The 25695-nt window shown below is 39.4% G+C and overlaps 1 protein-coding gene across 1 annotated transcript in view; it reads right to left on the bottom strand.

Annotated features, from left to right (window-relative positions):
- LOC124799322 (multiple epidermal growth factor-like domains protein 8) overlaps positions 1–25695 on the bottom strand; it is a 380153-nt gene that overhangs the window by 190242 nt on the left and 164216 nt on the right. Inside the window, exon 11 of the mRNA XM_047262911.1 lies at positions 20836–21008. Coding sequence (XP_047118867.1) covers positions 20836–21008 — 173 coding nt within the window. The remainder of the gene's footprint in view (positions 1–20835; positions 21009–25695) is intronic.

Here is a 25695-nt window from a genome sequence, read left to right as displayed (position 1 = left end):
ATTGAAACAAAAGATTTGCAAAAAAAGGCAAGGTTTAGTAAGGAAGAAAGTCATCTTCCATCAAGACAATGCGCGCCCTCAAACATGTACCATCATCATGGCAAAATTACACGAACTAAGGTATGAACTGTTGTCACAACCGCCTTATTCACCTGACATGGCTCTGTCAGACTTCCATCTCTTCCCAAAACTGAAAATTTTTCTTGGTGGACGAAGATTCACTTCAAACGAAGAATTGATAGCCGGAGTTGACAAGTATTTTGCCTGCCTGGAGGAAACTCATTTCTGAGATGAGATCAAGGTACTGGAACATTGTCGGACCAAGTGCATTAATCTACAGAGACTACATTGAAAAATTTAAAAAAAATTCAGTGATGTAAGTACTTATTTCTATTCTGTTCCAAAAACATTTCAAACCACTCTCGTAAGAAGAAGAAGGAGATAATAGAAACTTCTTTAATGTTGAGAAACTGCAAGAAAGTACAATCAAAAAACAATATGCTACAAAAATAAAAAACTGTACTGAGGCCCTAGAAACCCTGGAGAATGTGAAGGAAAAGTGGAAAGAAATTAAGTTCAAGGTACTAAATGTAACAGAGGATACAATGGGGAGACAGAAGAGAATGAAGAAGAGAAAATGGTTCAATGAGACATGCCAGAAGGCAACAGAAAAGAAAATGAAGGCAAGGGAGAAGTCGCTGCCTGATAGAGAGAACGAGCAGAAAAGGGTACATTTTATCAATATCAGATGCGAGACGAAGCAAGTCCCAAGGAAAATAGAACAGAATATATCTAACCAGTTTGTTGGAACAAGCTGAGGCAGAGAGCCACATCTGGAACTCAGAGCAATTTTTCCAGTACATCAAAAATCAGAAACGTGGATTTCAGAGTCCAATTTTTCTCATTACAGAGAAGAACGGCAACTTGAATAACGACAAGCAAATAATTTTGAAAGATGGAGAGAATATCTCTCAGAACTCTTGAGTCACACAGACCCACATGAGATGTTACCTGTGCCCACCACACACAAAAGAAAAGATGAAGAAGAATGGCGAGAGACTGAAGAACATGTGACAATTGCAATCAAAGGACTCAGAAACTAAAAAGCCGCAGGAGGGACAGAATAACAGGAGAATTAATCAAAGAAGGAGGTGAGAGGTTGCACTTAATAGAGATATATAATCTGATTCAGCTGCTGTTAAAGAGTGAGACACTGCCAGAAGAATGGAAAATGGTTATAAGATGTCCACTATACAAGAAGGGAAACAAAATGGAATATGGTAACTACAGAGGCACAGTTTCCTGCATGTAACCTACAAGATACTGCATATCATTATCCCCAGAAAAGTACATCATTCACTTAGAACAAAACCCAGAAATAACAAGCTGGCTTTCAATCAAATCGACGGACAATGGATCACGTTTTCACTCGAAGACAACTGTTTGAAAAACTCTGGGAGTATGATAAAGATATCTACAGTCTGTTCCACAATTTTCAATGTGCATATGACAGTATGTGGAGGAATAGCCTAAACACTGCACTGCATGACTTTAGAAGCCCTGAGAACCTAGTAAGAATGGTGTAAACTTGTATGGATGGGTCAAGGGCAGCAGTGCATTTCCAAGGGGTCAAATCAGAAATGTCCAAAATTGAGGTTTTGTCTCAGACAAGCAGGTGCTCTCTCATGTGTTCTGTTCAATGTTACCTCAGAGAAAGTAATAAGGGAATGTAGGCAACAGGAGTGGGCTGGAGTACAGATGGATGGTAATTTTAGTGGTCTCACATATGCAGATGATTAGTATTACTAAGCGAATCAAACCACGAGTTAAAATAAATATACCACAAAATAGACAACTATGCATAGAAGGTTGGGCCAAAGGTGAATCAAGACTAAATGGAGTTCATGCAATTAGGAAGAAGGCAAAAGCAGTCAGAATGACTTGAGATAGATGACATGAGGTTCAAGAAAGTTAGCCAACTCAGATGCTCATGGTCTAAGTTTACAAGTGACAACAGCATAGCAATGAACATCAAGGAATGAACATCATGGGGAATGAAATGCATATATTCCCTCAGAAGACACGCAGCTCAAAATCAGTTTTAATGAATACTGAGATGAGAACATATAACAGTGATATGCCCAGCAGTCATGTACAGTTTAGCAACATGGAGCACGACTAAATGAGAAATGGATAAACTATTAATATTTCAAAGTAGGGTAATGAGGAAGATATGGAGACCTCTCTTAGATAAAGGGGAATGGAAGGATAGGAATAATGAGGAAATCTACCTCTTGATGCAACAACCAACCACCCTAAGAAGCTGAAGAGCATTGAGAATCCAATGGGTGGGCAGTGTAGCCTGTATGCCAGAAGAAAGACAAATGAAGAAAGCATTTGAGGGGAAACCAAACACCAGATGCCCCATAGGGTGACCAAGGCAGAGTTGGGCGGATGACCTGGTGAAAACTCTGGCAGCCCTAGGGATTGAAGATACCTGGGGAAACCAAGCTCAAAAACAGAAAGGAATGGAAGCTTTTGTGAAACAAGTACGTGGCCTGCAGAGCCCGAGCTCAGTAAGTATGTGTGTGTGTGTGTGTGTGTGTGTATGTATGTATGTACTGGTATGTAATTACAGCCATTTAGCATTGTCAAGTTGAAGCAATCCATCAAGTGGCTAAAACACTTCTGCCATTTGATAGCACAAACTTGTTCATAATGCTGCATTGTATTTGTGGTTTAAAACAGATAAATCCTAAACTCAAAACATTGTAATTTCTCCGAAAACACTTTAGAAATTTGCAGGGTGAAACATTGTTGAATTTCTCTTTCTGCGATCTGCAGTACTACCAACAGAAATCACTGTAATTCCACTTGAAAATGAGTAATGCTGACAGATAAATCTGTAATTATATAGCTATGATACGGTATTTTGTGTCATTTAGTAAGGACTGTCTCACAATTCATCTTTATGAAAAGAAAATTATATCTTAAACAGATTTAGAAATATTTAAGGTGAACATCATACCTGGATTACTCTGTATTTTAAAACTAATGAAATAATATTAAAGGCAAAATATGTATTTCAAAGCAAATGAATTGTAACTTTTGAAGCTGAAACAAAAACAATCTGAAAATCTCAAAAAATGACAACTAGTCACACAAAAACTGATATAATATCACTTAGCAAAAGGAAAGCTGCCCCGAGTGAGGTCTGTAATGAAATTTATTTGTGTGTGTGTGTGTGTGTGTGTGTGTGTGTGTGTGTGTGTGTGTGTGTGCGCGTGTGCGCGTGTTAGTAAAATAGTGACACAGAATTGGCCAAGATTCATTACAGGGCACATACTCTTTGGCTGATGATTTGTTTATGACAGAGTCAGACACAAAAGAAAGATGGCACACCAGAGCCAGATATGTGTTTTAAATTGGACAGATTCCTCACGTCATAGTAAACACCAATTTCTGTCTTCCCTTTATGGCTGCCATGATGGCCAGTGTAAACCAATAACAGGTTAAAGTTTTGAAGTTTTTTGTGACTGTGTCGGATGAATATCCAGCACCTCTCGATCTATAACTCTATGCTTTGTTTCACACCAGTTGCTTTTACTTTAAAAGTTTCTTTATAGTGGTTGTATGTTGTATACCATGGACAGATGCGCCCCCCACCCCCACAATCATCAATTATTCTACTATGTACACGTCTCTACATTGCTTGGTCAACTACACTACTTCTAAATTTGAATCACATTTTACATACATGCCAATGCCTGCAGCTAAATGTTTTGAAATCCTCCGTAAGGTGCGATACTAGTGCCTACTTGTCTAGTTTACTTAAAATGTAAATTTTGCCACTCCTTTTAATTTCCTTTCTTACTTTGGTAATCATTGTCGTTACAACTGTTTTACGGTCATTAATACCAGTTTCCATATGAGCATTAGTATCTATATCAACACCTACATAGTCTCCAACTGCTATCAAGTATGTGACAGAGAGTACTTAGCTTTGTACTAAATGTTTTAGGATTTCTTCCTTTTCAATCAAATATAGAGTGTAGTAAGAATGACTGCTTAAACACCAATGTGTGCACTTTAACTATCTAATCTTGTCACTTGTGGATATTATGGGAGCAATACATAGAGGCTGAAGTATGTCCTTAGATTTTGCACTTAATACTGAAATGTTGTAAGTGGCTATTGCAGAATAATTCTCATTTATTTTAAAGAATTTGCTAATTAATGTTTTTAAGTTGTTACGTGATGCTCTCCTTTGAGTCAAATATGCCTGTGACCACTGGTACTGCCCTTCTTTGAATACATTCAATATCCCATTAGCCCTACTCGGTATGGGTCTCATACACTTCAACAATATTGTAGGAGGGCCTTGTACGCAGTCTCTTTTGTAAACTGACAACATTTTCTCAGATCCTACCACTGAACTGATGGCTGCCACATGTATGACAGCATATGTCACCAATCCATTTCATATCCTCACAAGAGGTTACATCTGAGTATTAATATAAGTTTATGTATTGCAATATTGTGATTCATTGAGACACTGATATAGGAGTCATAGGATACTACAATTTGCATTTTCTTTAGTGTGCATTATCACATGTCTGAACATTTAACGTAAGTCGCCAATGTTGGCACAGCTTTGAAATCTTATCATGATCTCACTAGGTAGTTTTGCAGATTTTTTCAGGTCGCATGGTAGATAACTGTACCATCTACAAAAATTCTGAGGTTACTATTAATACTGTCTACCACACAAGCAATGTAAAACATTAACAATAGGAGTCCCAACACAATTCCCTGGTGCACACTAGAAGTTACTTCCAGTTTTGTCAATTATTCTCCACCCATGTTGTGTCCTTACTACCAAGAATACTCAAAAAATTCACAAATTTACTTTGATATCCAACATAACTGTACTTCATTAATAAATGTTAGTATGGAATTGAGTTCAATGCATTTACAAAGTCGAGAAATACTGCATCTACCTAACTGCCTTGATCAATGATTTTCAGGATGTCATTTGAGAAAAACTCTTGCGTTTCCCATGACTGATGTTTTCAGAATCCCTATTGGTTGAAATGGAGAAAGTCATTCTGTTTGAGATATCTCATTATGATTGAGATCAGAATATGTTCTAGAATTCTACAAGAAATTAACATCAATGAGGTTGGACAGTGTTTTTGTTGATCACTTTTGCTAGCTTCTCGTCGTCAGGTTGCTTCCCATCACTGGTCACAGTTTTTTGTGTTAATGGATCTATTGTATATTATGGTTTAAATGGGAGCTAATTCAGATGCAGTTTAAGTACAGAATCTAAAAGGGATTCCATCAGGTCCTGGAGACTTGTATAATTTTAGTCGTCGTAGCTGGTGCTGCTAACTCTAATATCTCTATCACTCATCTTTGCAGTGATGCTTCAATTAAATTGGTGCGGTACTTCTACTGCTTATGCTGCAAAAGAAACAGTCGAAAACAGAGTACAGAATTTTTATTTTTGCTTTGCTAATCTTAATTTTGGTTCCTCTACCATGCCTTGAAGCATTAAGGCGTGTTTGTCACCATTACAACTTACGTAATTCTGTCGTGAGTGGATTTTCAAACAATTTGTCCTAAGTAGTTTTCAGAGAAAGAATTTAACACTATTTCACAGAAGATAATGTGATGTCCACCATTTACAAAACTATATTTATCCTAACTGATTGTTTGAGGATTCAAATCTCCTCCAATGATGATTGAAGAACATATGTATTAGCAACTTGATGTATTATAGCTTTGGTTTCACATTTCAGTTTGTTATAGAGCGTGTCCCAGCAATGTTGCAACAAATCTCTAGTGAGGTACACCAGAAGGATTGAGAACTGCATAGCAACAAATGGCCACAAACATCACTGTACACTAGTAGGTGGTGCTGTATACTAGAGTACTGGAGGGGAACGCTGCTAGGTGTTGCTGTACGCAAGTAGTGCAGGGGAACACAAGGATTTCCTCACTTGAGTACTAGCCAGCATACAAGGAGCATGGAATGGCATATAAATGGTGAGCTTGCATATATGCACTTAATATATGGAATAGCTGAGTGCAATGGATGAGCTACTGGACGCATTTACCGAAAACGCTTCATAGACAGAAATCAACTGCATCACTGTTAGTTTGCACATCTGCATTGAAATTTATGCATGATTACAGGTCAGTAAGTAGTAGCAAGGCTTGTGATGGCAGGCTGTGATCAGTGTGTTCAATCATTAGGGAAGAAAATGTGTTGGATGCCATGGAGATTCATAGTGCCATTGCTTCATATTTGAGAACACCTCGTGGCAGTGTCCAGTGCGTTTTGAACATTGAGTCCTTATGCATTTTTCATCTCCAGAGGGTGCAGTTATTGTGCAATGACCATCCTGTATGTGTGCATTTAGCAAAGTGGTTTCTGCAGCAAAGTGGTCAAGATACACATTTCCCAGCTACGTGTTGTTCACTGCTGAGGCCACAATCGCTGGAGATGACATATTCAATCACTACAATGAGCATCTTTGGGTACCAGGAAACCCCCATGTTGTGCAGCACCACTGGCACAACACAGCTTCACAGTTAACGTGTGAAGGCGTGTTTGGTCGGCGACTGCTTAGTTGTGCCATAACTTTTACCATTTCTCTTGATTGCTGTGAATTATCACACCTTGATCAGGTTTTTCTTGGCTTGCTTGAAAGTGTTCCAGCAAACGTGAGGTGCAGCATGTGGTTCCAACGTGGTGGGGCACCAGCTCATTTGGACTGGCTTTTCACAGGCATTTGAACAGGTCATTCCTCCGTCAATAGATTGGGCATAGTAGACCAGTTCTCTGGCCTCCACATTCACCAAATTTATTAAGCCATGATTTATTTCTGTGAGAAGCTGTGAATTCCTGATTTATTTATGTGAGAAGCCTTTAAATCCTGTGGTGTCCGAACTCAATCTTGTTGCAGAAATTGTCTGCGCAGCTGCCTGCAATCAAAGAGATCCAGGTGCGTTCGAGTGTGCCTGGGTGTCAATGCTCCATCGGTGTTCATCATGCATATCATCTGATGGTGCAAATTTTGAGCACCTGCTGTAACATTAGAGCTGTATTCATGTCATACACCGTGGTACTCCTTACGTCCAATACATGTTTCAAATAAAGCACACTCTGTTTCCTTTACAGTCTTCAATTTCTTCTACCACTTACCACTGCTTTGTAGTTCCCAATCCTAGTTAGTTAGTAACACATTCCATGGATCATTTTGCATGAAAGATCATAATTATGTGAAATGAGTCATTAAACATTCACATCGCAAGTTACTTTGTTCATATGGTTACACTCTGAACATTTACAAATTTTTTTCTTTGTTGCTTTCTTTCTTTTCTTTTCTTTACAAAAGGAAAAAAGATATATAGGTGTAAGTTAGTAATTCCTACCAACCACCTTTCACACATTGCAATAATAGAAATACTTCTACAGAAAAGAATGAGTTGTCAAGGAGAAATTTTCTCAGTTGGTTATCAAATTTTCCTTTGCTGTCTGTTAGACATTTTATACCACAGGGTAAATGATCAAAAATTTTTATTGCAGCATTGTGCACCCCTTTTTGGGCTAAAGACAACCTTCATGAGCAGTAAAGAATGTCATTTTTCCTTCATATTCTATTAATGCCCCAAAGGCCTTGCTGCAGTGGTAACACCGGTTTCCCTGAGATCACCAAGGTTAAGTGCTGTTGTGCTTAGCTAGCACTTGGATGGGTGACCATCTGGTCTGCCAAGCGCCGTTGGCAAGTGAGGTGCACTCAGCCCTTATGGGACAAACTGATGAGCCACTTGATTGAGAAGTAGCAATTCAGGTCTTGTAAACTGACAAAGGGCTGGGAGAGTGATGTGCTGACGCCACTCTCCTTCATACCCGCATCCAGTGATGCCTATAGGCTGAGGATTACGTGGCGATCGATCAGTACAATTAGGATCTTCCAAGACCTGTTCAGACAGAGTTTAGTTTAGTAATTATAATTACATACCTGATTGTTCCCCCTGAACTGTAGAGGATTTTTTACAACAAACTTCATGAGGAAATAAATATACTGTGGAGCAACAGTCAGAATGCCCAACTCCTTAAACAGATGCCTAAAAGATGATCGTGGGTCAGAACCACATACTATTCTCACAGCACATTCTTGTGCAATGAAGGCTTTCTTTCTCAAAGATGAGAACATTATTCCTTATGACATTACTGAATGGAAATACACAAAATATGTCAGCTTACCAATTTGTCTCTCCCCAAGATTTTCAATGATCCTAAGCACAAATGTGGCTGACCTATGTTTTACTAGATGGCAGTTATAAGAGTCGAGGGACATGAAAGGGAAGCAGTGGTTGGGAAGGGAGTAAGACAGGGTTGTAGCCTCTCCCCGATGTTGTTCAATCTGTATATTGAGCAAGCAGTAAAGGAAACAAAAGAAAAATTCGGAGTAGGTATTAAAATTCATGGAGAAGAAATAAAAACTTTGAGGTTCGCCGATGATATTGTAATTCTGTCAGAGACAGCAAAGGACTTGGAAGAGCAGTTGAATGGAATGGACAGTGTCTTGAAAGGAGGATATAAGATGAACATCAACAAAAGCAAAACAAGGATAATGGAATGTAGTCTAATTAAGTCGGGTGATGTTGAGGGAATTAGATTAGGAAATGAGGCACTTAAAGTAGAAAAGGAGTTTTGCTATTTGGGGAGCAAAATAACTGATGATGGTCGAAGTAGAGAGGATATAAAATGTAGGCTGGCAATGGCAAGGAAAGCGTTTCTGAAGAAGAGAAATTTGTTAACATCCAGTATTGATTTAAGTGTCAGGAAGTCATTTCTGAAAGTATTCGTATGGAGTGTAGCCATGTATGGAAGTGAAACATGGACGATAAATAGTTTGGACAAGAAGAGAATAGAAGCTTTCGAAATGTGGTGCTACAGAAGAATGCTGAAGATTAGATGGGTAGATCACATAACTAATGAGGAAGTATTGAATAGGATTGGGGAGAAGAGAAGTTTGTGGCACAACTTGACCAGAAGAAGGGATCGGTTGGTAGGACATGTTCTGAGGCATCAAGGGATCACCAATTTAGTATTGGAGGGCAGCGTGGAGGGTAAAAATCGTAGAGGGAGACCAAGAGATGAATACACTAAGCAGATTCAGAAGGATGTAGGTTGCAGTAGGTACTGCGAGATGAAAAAGCTTGCACAGGATAGAGTAGCATGGAGAGCTGCATCAAACCAGTCTCAGGACTGAAGACCACAACAACAACAACTGTGTATTACAAAATGATACGCACAAACTTCGAGGGATTGTAGAGATGTCATGAGGAACAAATTGAGGACAGGAACCTGTGTCCAGAAACATCATCCAATGATGCTACAGAGCATCAAAATTATAGACACCGGAACCTGCTGATAGGCGGCCCCTTTGACAGCGAACTTGACTTTGTGCACAGCCAGACCATAGACAGAATATTTCAAATGTTGTTTATTATTCAGTGATCACAACCGATTGTCACAATCACTACTGGAGAAGATGAAACTAGCTGCTGCATACATAGGCTTTGTCTACTATGAATGTGATGCTCTGCTGTGCTGATGGGTGACAGTTTTGGATTTCAGACACAGGTTTATTTTCCTCCTGGAACCCTCTAAAATCTCCACTGATTTTCAGAATACAAGAGAAAAATAAACAGCAGGTAGAGACCCGTGTCCAAAACTGACATCCTCCACTGGCAATCGTGACAATCAGTCATGATCACTGAACATCAAACAACATTACGAGGTGTTCCGCCTCCGGTCCATCAGCATAAAAAGTAACATTTTCTGCCGAAGGGGTGGCCTTTTGGCAAATGCAGTACCTATAACTTAGACACTTACAGTGTTGTTGGACGACATTTCATTCCAGACACAGGTTCCCAACCTCAATTTGTTCCTCATGAAACCCTCTACACCCCCTCAATATTTGTCGGTATCAATTTGTAACCCCCTGTATATGATGACAAGCTCCAGGCAGCTGCTTAAAGCAGGTATTGCACGACGATCCGTCGCGAACGGTACTAGTCTAACGTGGCAGCCATCTGGCAGTAGAACGGATGAAACAATGAAAATTAGCAGACATATTATCCGTGCACCAGAATAGAGAGCAGTTCTAAACTGCCGTCAATCCACGCACGCGCCTTAGGCAGAGGTAACTCCTGCATGCGCAGAAGGGTGTATCACAGTGCTTTCTGCTTGTTGTTTGGTTATTGCTAGGTGGCTAGTGGCTAATTTCAGACTTTCAGGTTGAGGATCTTCCGCATTTTTATTTATTTATTTAATTTTTTCCCCCTCCAGTAAGCAGGTTTCATAAATACAGAAAAGAAACTTTTTTCCCAGTAGACTTTTTTATACTAGCTGTTTGTGAAAGGATTTTTTCTATTGATAGCTTCATATTCTAGAAATGCAGTGGAGCAAAGAGGTGTTAAACACCTTAAATCAGGCACACAGCAAGGAAAGGTATGTATGACCCAGGGTATCATGATAAAGTACATCAGAAATCGTTTTTTCTGAGTAATATGCATATAACATTATACGGTGATTTTCAATTTGCATCGTAATACCTTAGTTTACAAAAGTTCATGTTTGATTTGACTGCATCTCTTGCTTGATTTTAGCATGCCAGAAAAAGAGAAACTGGCAGTGAAAGAGAGAAAGTCCTACAGTTTGGCCCAGTGTGAGAGATGAGGACTGCAGAACTCTGAGTAGTACATACGGGTGGGGGGGGCAAAAATAACCGGAATTTCTTTCTAGAAAGCATATTCTTTATTGTTTTCAAATACAACCTTAACCTCCTTCAAAGTACTCTCCATTAGCATTAATACACTTGTCCAAACGTTCATTCCAGTGTTTGAAGCACCTTTTAAATTCGTCCTCTTTGATACCTGCTAGCACTTTTATGACATTGCGTTTTACATCTTCCACATCCACAAAATGCTTCCCTCTCAAGTCTCTTTTCATCCTTGGGAACAGGAAGAATTCTGAGGGTGCTAAATCCAGCAAATAGGGAGCATGGGTCAAGGTAGTCGTCTTCGTTGAGGCCAAAAACTGGCGAACGCTGAGAGCCGTGTGTCATGATGCAGGAACTACACGCCAGAATCCCACAAAGCCGAACTTTCTGCGACAAACTTCTGCGAAGCCATTTCATAACCTCCAAATAGAATTGTTGGTTTACTGTCTGGTTTTCAGGGACAAATTCAGAGTGTACAATCCCTTTGATGTCAAAAAACAGATCAACATCATTTTCACATTCGATTTCACTTGTCGAGCTTTTTTTGGTCAAGGTGAGCCAGGTGACTTCCATTGTGATGACTGTTGTTTACTTTCTGGATCGTATCCATAGCACCATGACTTATCACCTGTAATGATTTTGTTGAACCCGTCCTTCACTTCGAGACAGGCTCGAACGCAACGATCCCTTTGATCTCCAGTAAGAAGCTTCGGCACGAATTTTGCTGCCACTCTTTGCATCCCCAAATCGATGGTCAAGATGCACTGAATTGAGCTCCAGGACAACCCAGACAAGTTCTCGAGTTGGTCGATTGTCCTACGTCGATCTTCACTTATGAGATCACTGATTTTGTCCATGTTGTCTTCACTTCGAGCAGTTGAAGGTCGACCAGAACAGGGCTGATCTTCAACCACCATTTCTTCCTTTTTAAAATGAGAAAACCATTCGTACACTTGGGTTTTACTGAGAGCATGGTCTTTGTAGGCTGTCTGAATCATCGCAACAGTTTCTGCTGCGTTCCTGCCAAGCAAGAAACAAAACTTCACTGCCCCACGTAGTTCGTAAGAACTAGCCATTTCCTCATGTCACGTCTGCACTGTACGCACACTCAAAGAACTGTCAACGAAACCACACTTCTCGCTGTTGGGTGATGCCGAGTGGCAGAATGACTCAGCAGAGCTCCTACTACAACCCTCTGGCGGCGCAACTTGCTACTACAAGCACACGATGTGCAACATTACGATTCCGGTTACTTTTGGGTCCTCCCTCGTGTATACAGTCCAGACTTGGAAAAATAACACAAGTACACCTTTAAGTATTGGTCCTTTAAAGTGTTGCAAATTGTAGTGCATATATCCACAACAATTTTTGAAATGGTGGGCTGTGCTATTCTGACACTAAAAACCAAACTCTTAAAAGATTCCTCAGTTTCCAGGAAACATAATGTTACGTCCACCCTTCATTGTAACAGGGCATTTATCAATATTTTATTCATGATCTAGGCTGGTACAATCACAAAATGTATAAACATAATATTTAATTCTTACTTTAGAGAATGTGAGGCAGCCTTCCTCATGCCTGTGCCACACTTGCTAATTCCATCTTCTATCACAGACAGCAGCTTCTCGAAATAGGCCATGTCCACCCTTATGAAATTCTGAAATTCCTGTGGATTTTCGGGCCTCAGTTCTTTCATAAGCAGTGAATATGATCCCCTGCCTTTGTCCCTTCTTTTCAGCCAGGATCAACAACGTCTGGCTTTTAGTTTTCGTCATCATTCTGCCCTAATCCAAAGATTTGGTGTCACTACCAGGGCAATACTCCAAAAACAAGTGGGTCCTTTATTTGCAAAATGCTGTATAAATATATATTTCTGTGTAAACAAGTGTCAAAATATAAAACTAACTGTTGAGTCTGTAATTCAGAACAGTAGTAACCTAAATAAGAGAATAACAGTTACTTAATAAATAATGATAAACATTTTCTTATGAAATAGGAACCTTGAGGCACATAAATAATTCGAATAGATTATGTTCCAATATGTCACATGGTCCCTCTTGTGTTTTGCCTGGTAGAACGAATGACTTTACAACGGATCAGACAGTTCTGTTTGCGATTTGCACGTTATCACTGTCTACTGCACATGCGCGCCAGGTATATCCTGTGTGGATGTGTAATAGGTCTATATGAACCAGCCTGTAGTTACAGAAATGCACGCTTGGGAAACTGGTGCATAGGTCTACGGTTTAGACGCATCGTTTAATAAGGGCTTAATTCACAACACATACTTATGACCCTGTGTGCCCATCTTCTTGCTGTTGATGTCTGCAGGACTCAACTGCCAATAACCTACACAAATCATCAGACCAAGAGAAAAAGTCCTCATATGGGTCTTGGACAATTTGCTCAATATTTTTCTAATTTGTATTGCACTTATATATAAATAAAAACTGGACAAATATGAGTAGGACTTGTACTCTGGAGATTCTGGACAAATTTAATTATGTACATAGATGATAACAACAACAATGACAATAATAACAACAATAATAAATGGTTCAAATGGCTCTTTTAAACAGTCATATCATTTCATTGCATTGGCTTAGAAGCTTGAAGTTTTTACATCATCATGGGACGGTAGACCTTAAGTACCTGACATAAATTTCAACATGATACCTACACCTGTTCCTGAGAAAAAGGGGTCTTAACAGAAGCACAGATGCAAAAAAAAGTGATATAATTACACATTACCAATTTTCAGATTTTTTTCCCTTTTACTTGTACTGTGAAACCTTGCATCGTGTCAAATTTTATGATTCTAAGTCAACAGAAAGTACCATATGGGTTTTACTGAGTGAGTTTGCGAGTTTGCAGCCCCACTGTGAATGCTGTTCTCGAACACAGGCTGGAAATCGCCCTGACTACTATCAAACGATTTGCAACTGCTGTGAATTGGTGTGTAGGAAGAGCTCCTGAGAGTGATGTACCCGTGGTAACAGTACCGAAGGTATCTCAAGTATTATCCTCTCCTGTGCATTCCATCTTCTCTGCAGAAAGTACAGAATCTGACATTGATTGTCCACTTTACTGGAAGTGGCATTTCAATGGTAGATCTAGACTTCTTGTACAGTGTGATCAGGAATGAGGGAGGACTCAGGATGATATACTGATCTCCCTAACCAACAAGTTCGAGTGCTGCCCATCGCTGAAACTGAGCCAGAGGGACACACTTCACATGTTTTGGTGAAACCTGTTTTATCTGCTGTCAAGATGAGGCAAACTCAAAAGGGTAGGGGAACTATTATTCATCAGCAGTTCAAATGTACGGAAATCTGGAAATTTATGGTAAGTTCTATGGGACCAAATTGCTGAGTTCATCGGTCTCTATGCTTACACACTACTTAATTTAACTTAAACTAACTTACAAAAGGACAACACACATACCCACACCCAAGGAAGGACTCAAACCTCCAATGGGAGGGAGCCGCACGAACCGTGACAAGACACCCCAGACCTCATGGCTACCCCGTGCGGCTCAAATGTACAGTGAATGATAGTGCTCCTTAGGGAAATGGCAGCAAGGGACAGGAAAGGACACCAGGTGCGCTCAGCGTTTGTGCCTGGGTGCCTCGCAAGCTATTTCAGCAACCACTGAGGATACAGGGTGAAACCAACTGCAGATTGTGGTGCAGATTGAAAAAATGATGACCAATGTCATCTGGGCTCATACTTAAAGTCATACTTAAATCATTTCAGTTACTGGCATATGGGATTGAGAAGACCAACCTTATCCATGGAGATTCAACGAAGTTCACAGCTTGCAGCATTGTCCCCAGAACTGATCATGGGCCCCCCGGTTCAGAGTCAACGGGAAGGTCTGAACCAGGGACCTTGGAAGTTCTGCAAAAAGCTAAGCTCCTACTTGCTGGACTTGCACCATAGGGTTGAGAAGTATAAGGTGCCCCTAAATGGGTCAGGTGTACACTACATAATGAGACTGCTAACCGGCTAGCTGACTCTATGTATGGGTGTACATGAGGGCTTTTTAGATTAGGCGACTCTCCATCCAAACCCAGAAATATCAGTGTAAGATCAAAACAAATGCTGCCATAAGTGAGAGTATTAAAATTCAAGTGGTTAACTGCTGAAGCACTCACAATGAAGTGCTGGAGTTTGCAGAGCTCCTGAAAAGCAGTGAAGTCCACATAATTCTAGATATAGAAAGCTGGTTGAAACCTGAAATTCATACCAGTGTGATTTTTAGGGAAAATTTAAGTATACATCAAAACGCTGTGCTAATGGGAAATGGAGGTAGTGTTTTTGTCACAGTAGATAAGAAACTCAAATCCACTGAGGTTGAAATTGAAGCTACAAGTGAGATTGTCTGGGCAAGACTCAGCATCATGTATGGGATAAAATGGTAACTGGACTCTTCTATCGCTCACCAGATGCATCTCCTGATGTAACAGAAAATTTTAGAAAAGACCTTGTACATAGGTTCCCCAATCATACTGTAATCATCGGTGGAGACCTTAATTGTGCGACTATCAGTGATAAAAATTACAGTTTTGTTTGTGGTTGGTGTGGTAACATATCCAGTGAAACACTACTAAATGTCTTCTTTTCTAAAAACTATTTCAAACAGATAGTTCAGAACCCCACTCATGACGGAAATATATTCGATCTAATGACAACAAATATGCCTCTTCCAGGATGTCCACATCAAAACTGGTATCACTGATCATGACACAGTTGTGGTATCAATGATTGCCAAAGTACAAAGGGCAACTAAAACAAATAGATATATTATTTTCAGTAACTAGAAAAGAAATCAGTAGAGTCATATCTCAAAGAGGAACTTTAAACTTTCAGCACAAAGCAGGAGCATGTAGAGGAACTATGGCTCAAGTTTAAAATAATAGTTGACCATCCACTGGATAAATATGTTTCCAGTAGAACAGCTCATAATGGAAGGGACACATTGTAGTATACAGTCATACAGTCACTGGAAAGAAACTTCTAAAGTAACAGAGACTACTGAATAATAGGCGTAAACAACGCATAGGACTACACATAGAGAGGTGCTGAATGAAATGCATTTGGCTGTCTAGACTGCACTGTGTGAAGTCTTCAGTGACTATTGTAGTAGAATATTGTCAAATGATCTTCTACAAAACCCAAAGATATTCTGAGCTTATGTGAAGGCTGTTAGTGGCACCAACGTTATTGACCAGTCCCTACTGATTGAGACAGGAACTGAAGTCGAGGGTAGCAAAGGAAAAGCTGAAATGGTTCACTCTGATCCTTTACAAAGGAAAACCCAGGAGAATTGCCCCAATTTAATCCTTGTACCATTGAAAAGGTGACTGAAATCAATATTAGTGTTGATAGTGTTGAGAAATAGCTGAAACTGTGGCAACTGAACAAAACTCCAGGGCCTGGTGGAATCTCTATCAGATTCTATATTGAATTTTCAGCTGCATTAGCCCCTTTTCTAAGTATAATCTATCATACATCCCTTGAACAAAAAACTATGGCCAGTAGTTGGAAGAAAACTCAAGTAACACCCACCTGCAGGAATGGTAGTAGAAGTGATCCACAAAACTCCCTTCCAATTTCCTTGACACTGATTTGTTGTAGAATCTTAGAACATATTCAGAATACCTTCTCTGTCCCAACCAACATGGATTCCAAAAACACTGATCATGTGAAATCCAACTCACACTTTTCTCACATGACATACTTAAAGCTTTGGATCACAGCAGTCAGGTAGATGCAGTATTTCTTGATTTCCAAAAAGGATTTGACTCAGTACTACACCTAAGCATACTGTCAAAAGTTCGATCATATGGGGCATCAAGAGAAATTTGTCACCGGTCTGAAGACTTTTTGGTAGGGAGGACACAGAAAGTTATCTTGGATGGAGAGTCATTATAAGATGTAGAAGTAACTTCAGGTATTCCCCAGGGAAGTGTGTTGGAACCATAGCTACTTATGAAGTACATTAATGACAGACTTTATGCAGATGATGCAGTTATCTATAATGAAGTACTGTCTGAAAGAAGCTGCATATATATTCAGTCAGATCTTGGTAAGATTTCAAAGTGGTACAAAGACTCGCAATTTGCTTTAAATGTTCAGCAATTTGAAGCTGTGCACTTCACAAAATGAAAACATGTACTATACTGTGACTATAATATCAATGAGTCACAGTTGGAATTGACTGTCTCAACTCATACAAATACCTAGGCGTAACACTTTGAAGGGATGTGAAATGGAATGATCATGTAGGTTCAGCTGTGGATAAATCAGGTGGTAGACTTTGTTTATCGATAGAATACTGGAGAAGTGCAATCAGTTTACACTAGAGATTGCTTACAGATCACTTGTGTGACCCATTCTAGAATATTGCTCAAGTGTGTGGGAACCATATGAAATAAGACTAACAGGGGATACTGACTGTGTACAGAGAAGGACAACACGAATGGTCTCAGGTTTATTTGGCCCGTGAGAGAGTGTTACAATAATGCTGATGAAACTGAATTGGCAGACACTTGAAGATAGACATATATTATACTGAAAAAGTCCCCTATGTACCACCCACAATGGGATTACAATGATTACAGAGTGCACAGAAGCATTCAAACAATCATTCTTCCTGTGCTTGATGCGTGACTGGTACACTGGTATGTACCCTCTGCCAAGTACTTTGTAGCGGTTTGCAGAGAGTGGATGTAGATGCAGATGTAGGCGTATCAAAATATTTCACATAAATAGCTGTTTCTTTTGACTGTATTGACTCAGAAGCTTAAATTTTTCACATTGCCACAGGACTGTAGTGCTTAGTAAGTGATGTGCATTTCAACCTCTACTTATTTATGAAAAAACTGAGTCTTAACAATTGGTCAGTCAGACAGACTGAAACTAGACTGACAGATGAACAAAAAAGTTATCCTATAGGGATTCTGTTTTTACTGACTGAAGTACACAATTCTAAAAAAAGAGTCTGGTGTCCAGTAATTGAGTAAAGAATTTTTAGATCTAATGACTTCTATTCCTCATTTTTACGAAACTGTTTGGCACATTACTTTTACTTTCTATATTTGGTTCTGATTCATAAGTTCTAGCTGAATGGTGTTTATGTTAGTGACAATGTATAGACTAGTACTCCTGTGCAATATGTGGATATTTTATCTCATTATCTTATAATACTAAGAGTACTTTGATATGTGATATGTCAGATCGTACAAGAGTTTTAATTTTTGTTATCTGAGGATATGCATTTGAGACGGTCAAAAACAGTAATCTAAATCCATAATTCTGACTGCTCCAGAAAATAATAATTTTAACAATTACAGCAATAATTGTTGCCTCCAGATGATAAAAAGAGTCTTACTCTCTAAAACAATAAAAAAAGTTCATGAATAAGCATTATTGCAGAACACTATTGAAAATTTATTTACTTTTGGGTCAGTAATTAATATTAAAATGGGAAAATTCTAATTTGATTTATAAAAATAACTTATTTGATATTTAGAAACTGATAAAAATAGTTGTTTTTTCTAGAAGTGTATCTAAACAGAACATTTTCAAAAAGTAAATCACAACAGTAAAACCAGTTATAACTGCCGAATCAACCACTGAAAACAATATGTTTCAGATGTTACAAATCATTTCCTGCCACTTACTTTACTAATTACACAAATATGAAAGTCAATGACACAACTATTTTATGGCCACACAGGTGTGAAAAGCGGGAAAAGTTCCTGGAACACCTCAGTACACGCCATGCCCACATCAAGTCCAAGAGTACATCATCAAACAAATACCACAACCAATTTCAGAAGGTATTCACAAGCAGAACTCCACAGAGATAGAGAGTAAAAAGCTTGAATTTTTGCCATCTTGTCATTTAGTAGAGGGAAAGATTAGCGGGCTACTGAAGAGACACAACATCGAATCAATCTCCAGTCCTCCAGCTAATATACGGCCAACTCACAATGCCTGTGAAAAATAATATACACTACAGAACTCCTGGTCTTTAAAAAAATACTGTGTAGTTGGAGACAGTATGAGATCAAGCGAATTGTGTGCAAGACAGAACAATCTTGCAAATTAGCCAGTCTCCAGGTCAACAGCTAATACTGCTATCTCATGAGGCCTGTGAAAGATAATGTACACCAAAGAATTTCCAGTATTTAAAAAAATGCCGTGCGAACGGAGACAGTATTACAACGGGCAGACTATGTGCATGATAGAACATTGTCGGCTTTCATAAGGGAGGTGTCTGTGACTAAACTATCCAGAGAAATTGGTACTAGGTAAACACGGCTTGGAAAACGGGCATAAAATTGCATTCAGTGATACTTCTATCACTATAAAAGCTAGCAGTTCCTGGAAGAGCAGAATGAAAGAAGCCACAGAGATAAAATTATCCAATAACGCCATTAGTAAAGACAGGGATTTGCAGATGAGCACAGTTTGACATCCGGCCATTGTGAAGACACTTTTTTGTAGTGCCTCCAAAAAGTTAATTTTTACATTGTATTAGAATCATGATCAATTGCTTATATTTATCTTTTGATCATTTATTTCTGTGATTTAGGACCAAAAGCTATGGTGATATGTGTATCTCCCACTACCTTTTTGTGAGTTGCTAAACTACAATGAGAAGTGTATATCTCACTTCCCATTTGTAGATGCAAATTAATGTGTCCCAACAAGTGACGGCAGTAGTGATCTCATGAAGAACAGAAAGTGATTGTTATAGCAGTTTTCATACACCTGGTAGAGCATATTACGACAAGATGTGAGGCACGTCCATTGGTGGTAAGACATATTCCCAAGAACGATGTATAACTTAAGTATAATTGGTGGTAAGCATGTTTCCCACAGTCCACAAAAGAAATATTAATTTTGTGGTAAGTATATTTCCCATGTCTTGTGCAGAAACTACTCTGGTAGTAAGCATGCTTCCCAAAGGTCATCAGTTATTTCGTGGTATGTGTACTTCCCACAGCCCTAAAAGCTAAATTTCACAATGGACTGAAACTATAACTGCCACAGTGGACAATCATTATATGCCAGAAATGTACAGAAGTAGTATGACATACTCCAAAAAACACAATAAAGACATACAGTTACTGGTAAATATACTTCCTACGGCCTGAAATAGGGTTAAAGTGTGTGTGCCAGAAGAGGGACAGAAACATCCTCTTACATGGCAGTGGACTGGGCACTAGGACAAGGGCAGTTACACACACGGTAGTCAGTTACCACTTGATAAAGGCCAAAAAGAACTCTGATGAAGGTTTGTCACATGTGTAACCACTGAACATAACAGGAAGTCCATGAAGATGTTATCCAACATAGTTGTTTGTTATCGATTTAAATTAGCTTCAAAAAGCCTGAAAAATTATAAGAAAACACATCAGTGCAGGAATTATGGAGGTTAATCAGTAAATAATGCCAGAAAATGCAGTTTCTACAATGGTATTTCAAACATAAAACTGTTTGTGTCAAGATAAAGAAACAGGCTGACAAAAGAATTGGAATGGAATACAAGAATTTCACACTTCAATGTACCAGTCACAAAAAACACTGCAAAATGAAAAAAACCATGAGAATATGTCATCAGTGAAACACTGTCTAGATGACTGCCAGAAATTCTTAGGGAAGGAGAACACTGCACTATAAGACGTAGATGTGCTGATGAAGAACAATGAGAACAGAAAATGAATGAAATACTTCCAAATAAAAATGGAGAACAAGGTAGGAGAAAACAATATGGAAAGGAGACTTAAATGTGGTTGAGAGGACGGTTGGCAGCAACAGAAAACAGCATATTCCAATACAGATTAAAAAACACACCATGGTTGAAGCAGCTCAGTTATATGGCGTGATTACATTTAAATTACAATAAACACTTAAAACAGAATGTTAACCTGTTTATCTGAAACAATGAAGAAAGTTTTTAATAAAATACAACTGCACACACATGTACAGATGTTGAATAAATGTGGTTTCATACCGAGTCAGGCTGTGACCAGTTGGCGGGGTGCTTATATTTAAGGAAAGTTAGTCCAGGTCTTCTGTCCAGTTCTCGACATTCTTCAACTCTTTTTATCTCCGTACCCTTCGGTCCCCACCAGCCAGGAACTTGGGATGGTGTGTCCTCTCTCAGCCCGCAAACACCAAAATTATCTGAGGACACAACGACAGATCAAACGTACTCAAAGGATAATACAAAAATGGACACTAATAATATCTTCATGATCTGGACTCAGTGCCAAGATTCCTCCCCAACCACAACACATTCTCTCACATCCACCTCATCTGGTCCTCCTCAACCCAACTTGCCACCCTCCTCCATGTTGAGAATTCTCTTGCCCTGTACACTGTAATTCTCACTAAGGTCTTCAGAGACAGATACTACCTTGCAATCCCAGTCCATAAACAGATTTCCTGTACCACATCCTCCCACAACCCTAATCTGCCAATCACCCCCAATGGAAAAATGGAAATGTTGTGTGGCTAGGGCCTCCCATCGGGTAGGTCGTTCGCCTGGTGCAGGTCTTTCGTTTTGACGCCACTTAGGCGACCTGCGCGTCGATGGGGATGAAATGATGATGACTAGGACAACACAACACCCAGTCCCTGAGTGGAGAAAATTTCCGAGCCAGCCGGGAATCGAACCCGAGCCCTTGGGATTGACAGTCTGTCACGCTGACCACTCAGCTACCGGGGCGGACTCCCAATAATTAGATACAAAGCAGTGCTCCCTCTGTCATCCAATATCACCTCGGATGAGGGCAACTGATTCATATCCCTTGTCAGGGATTTGATTATCTATCATCATGCCTGGAAATGTGGTACATCCTACTGAAGATGCTTCCAAGCCCAATTAAAGCAGTATTCTGTTACCCACCCAACCTGCACATAATCTTGGTCCATCCCTGTGCCACACTCTCTCCCAACCCCTTGGCACAATGTGTCCTAGCCCTGTGGAAGACCCAGGTGCAAGGCCTGTCCAATCCACCCGTCCAGCACATCCTACTCCGGACCTGTCACAGGCTTATCCTATCCAATCATAGGCAGGTCCACATGTGCAAGCAGTCACATCATACACCAGCTGTGCTCCAATCACTGCACAGTGTTTTATGTGGGCGTGGTCACCAGCCAGCTGTCCACCAAACTGTGGCCAGTGGCACAACAAGTCCCTGAGCATAACATGCTTGAGTTCAATGGCTGCTTCACAATCAGTGCCATCTGTATCCTTCCCTTCATAATCAGCTATTCTTAACTATGTAGATGAGAGTTATCCTTACAACACATCCTTAACTATCCGTCACTCCTGTAATCCTCCTGGCCTTAATGTCTTTAATTTTTTAAAGAATACCAGGAAACTAAAACAGTACACAAGAAAATAAATTCTAGATTCAAATCGTTATTAAACTTAATAACTACTAAATTTAATTGTTATTTCTTTCTTTACCTGTGACAAGAAGATAACTTTTTGTTATTTGTGGCCAGATTCTGTATGAGGACACATCACCATTTCACGAAAATGTAGTGTACACTGTTGCTGTTGGAAGTAGCACGGCACACACAATGTGAAAAATGTATATAATTGAAGGTGTTTATTCCATATTGAATTTAAAATAATTGTAAGGTGTTCATATGCTATACAGCCTGTCCCAGGAGGAATGGTCAATATTCAGGGACATGAAAGGAACAATCATTTGAGGCAACAAACTTCATATGGATATACACCCTATTCTGAATGGTTTCTGAAATAGAAGACACTCAATGTACATTGTTATTTATGGTATTATTCAATACATCATCAGATCTATACACACACATATGCGCAACAGTTAGTAAGCATTACGACAACATTTCACAAAGTATCAATTGGAAAATAAGTATTTTTAACACTACACCTCTCACAAGGGAAACTCCCCATTGCACCCCTTTAGATTTAGTGGTAAAATGACTTAGTGGACAGCCCATCAAAACTGAACACAGATCAAGCATGAAAACAGGAAGAAGTAGTACTGAATTGTGGGAAAAGAAGCAAAATAAAAACAGTGAATGATCCAAGCTCAGGTTGTGCAACATCGAGTGAATTGCACGTATCATGGCATCGTGGTTTGTGGTCACAGCGTTGGACTGCAAAGCGAAAGATCCTTTTTCAAATCTCGCTCGTAGCCCCCCCCCCCCCTCTCTCTCTCTCTCTCTCTCTCTCTCTCACACACACACACACACACACACACACACACACACACACACACACACAAAATTATGAACTTCCTGTCTGGTCACTGATGTATCTGGTCTGCTATTGTAGTCAAGGCAACTGTCACACTATACATTGATTATAGAATATGAGTCATGTGGTAAGAATATATTACCATTGCAAATGAGTGTGATGAATAGTGAGAGCAAGCTATATGCTACACAGACCTCTCACAGAAATGAAAACAACAAATAAATGGGTGTGAACTATAATACAATAAAGGAATCTGAGAGCCAAAACTTCTAAATGGAACAAAAGAATCATAACATCTGATACTTGTGCAGAACAAATGAGATTTATATATGTATGGGGGCCCTTCCCTCCAACTCACTGTCGCAAACAGACACGTCAGAGACCAGATGTACAGCTCACAATTGATCACATAACCACAACACCGTGGCTAGTTATATTCGCTCGATGTTTGCACATTTTGATCTTGGACCATTCACTGTTTCTATTTTGCTTCTTTTTTCACAGTTCAGTACGTCTTCTCTTTGTTTTCATGCTTGATCTATTCTCAGTTTATGATGATGATGATGATGATGATGATGATGACGATCTTTGTTTTGTGGGGCATTCAACTGAGGTGTCATCAGTGCCCTTCTCAGTTTTTGAAGGATTATCCACTGGCTCATCTCACCACTAAATCTGAGGGGGTGCAATGAGGAGTTTCCTTTGTAAGCATTATCTTAAACATCACATTACAGCTGTTGTACAGTTCATAATGAAAGTTCAAATATCCCACAATCACCTTAAAAAATATAATGTAATTTGATAGACAAACAATTACTCACCATGCAACAGCAGGAGAACACACATATAAAGGCAATTAAATTTGCAAGCTCTCAGAGCAAGTGATTCCTTCTTCTGGCAGAAGGGTTGAAGGAGGAGGAAAAGTAATGAAGGAAAATGACTAATGACGTTCACGAAATGCAGAGAGTTTGGAAAAGTCACCCAGAACCCCAAGTCAGGGGAGACTTACTGGACGGGATGGAAAAAAAAAAACTGATTTTGGGGACTGCACCGGACAAAATCTGAAAAGCGGAGTGCGGTTAAGGGCGGGATGATACATTAGCCACCTTTACCTTCAGTGTATTTCTGATCATCTGGGAGAATACCTTGTTTTACTAGTACATGTGCCTTTGCACAGTACCTAATGAGGGCAGCTGCATCCATGATGCAACCAAACAGTTCATCTCGTTTATTCACTTTTCATTCGTACACCACAGACTTCATCCAAAACATAAACAAAAATGTTTTTGTTTACGTGTTGGGTGAAAGATCTAGCTCTAGCATGTAATTGCACTACCGCAACCAATCCAGCGATCACGGTAAGTGCAGCTGAGATGTTCCCTCACACATCTGTTAAAATGTAGAGGGGTTCTGTCATGCCAAAGGAACATCCTCAAGGTACTCAACAAACGAGTTTTCCACATAACGCAAGTAATTTTGTCCCATCATTCAACCTTCTAAAATGATTGTACTTATCAACATGTTACTGATCGTGTCACACCAAAGTGATTGGAGCACTGATTAAAAAACCTAATTGGAAATTGGTTTAGCATATGGCGTGTGTATATTCAAGTGACCAACAATTATTATTATGTGTGTTATTGATTCCATTCTGTGTAAATGTGGCTTCGTTAGCAAAAAATATTAATGTCATTTAACCACTGACAAAATTCAAGTCGTGTAACATGGTCATCAATGTGAAGACTTAAGCTACTATTTGTGTGAAATGGGTCCATGTTTTCCACATAAAATGTGTTCGCCATACGCATGTTCCTGTGACATTGGTACATTCAGAAAGTTGCCATATGCTGATAGTAGGACAATGCTGCACCGTTTCATCAATGTGTTGCTGTTGTCATAAAGGTTGTTGACTTACAGTTTCAAAAGAAAAATGGGAACGTGGAAGAAAACCTTTTTTACACAATGTGCTTAAAACTCCAGTAAACACTCTATGATGAGGAATTCAGTGGGTTGGGAAGCGCCAACAGTATTATTTGACAGCAGCAGGAGCACTGCCATTGCAGAAGTAGTAAATGTGCACCATATCTGCAAATACCTCTTTAATCTACATGTGTGGCGTTTTAATCAGTATGTGTACCAACACAGTTAACTGATGTTTCTCTTTGATACACTCCCAATCTCTCACTCTACTTCATTCACAAGACGCCATGGACAACTGAGCATTCAAAAGGCTAGGTTCAATGGTAGAAAGACATCCCAAGCAAACAGGTTGGAAGCAACTAGGGAGGTTGGGTTAGAATATAATGTCAAAGAGGGTGAGCGGGTAAGAGACAAACCTTTGTGCTACTAGCCCAAAAACAAATGTACATTAAATGTGTTCCATCTCAAAAACCAGTCAGAATAAGTCATATGACCATCTAAAGTTTTCTCTTCAAATAAGTGTTCATGTCATATCTCAAATATTGACCACTCTCCCCGAGACCGCCTGTATGTATTAAAACCACATTAAAGCACAAATGGCTGTAGATGCCGTGTCAACAACTAGCTAGTAATGCCTGCAGAAATAATATCTATAAATTCATGCAGAAATACTCTAGAACTTTTAACACTTTATTAAAA

This window comes from Schistocerca piceifrons, chromosome 5 (genome assembly GCF_021461385.2).
Source record: "Schistocerca piceifrons isolate TAMUIC-IGC-003096 chromosome 5, iqSchPice1.1, whole genome shotgun sequence".
NCBI lineage: Eukaryota > Metazoa > Arthropoda > Insecta > Orthoptera > Acrididae > Schistocerca > Schistocerca piceifrons.
The sequence above is the reverse complement of the archived record's forward strand: the minus strand, read 5'-3'. Positions and strand labels throughout refer to the sequence as shown.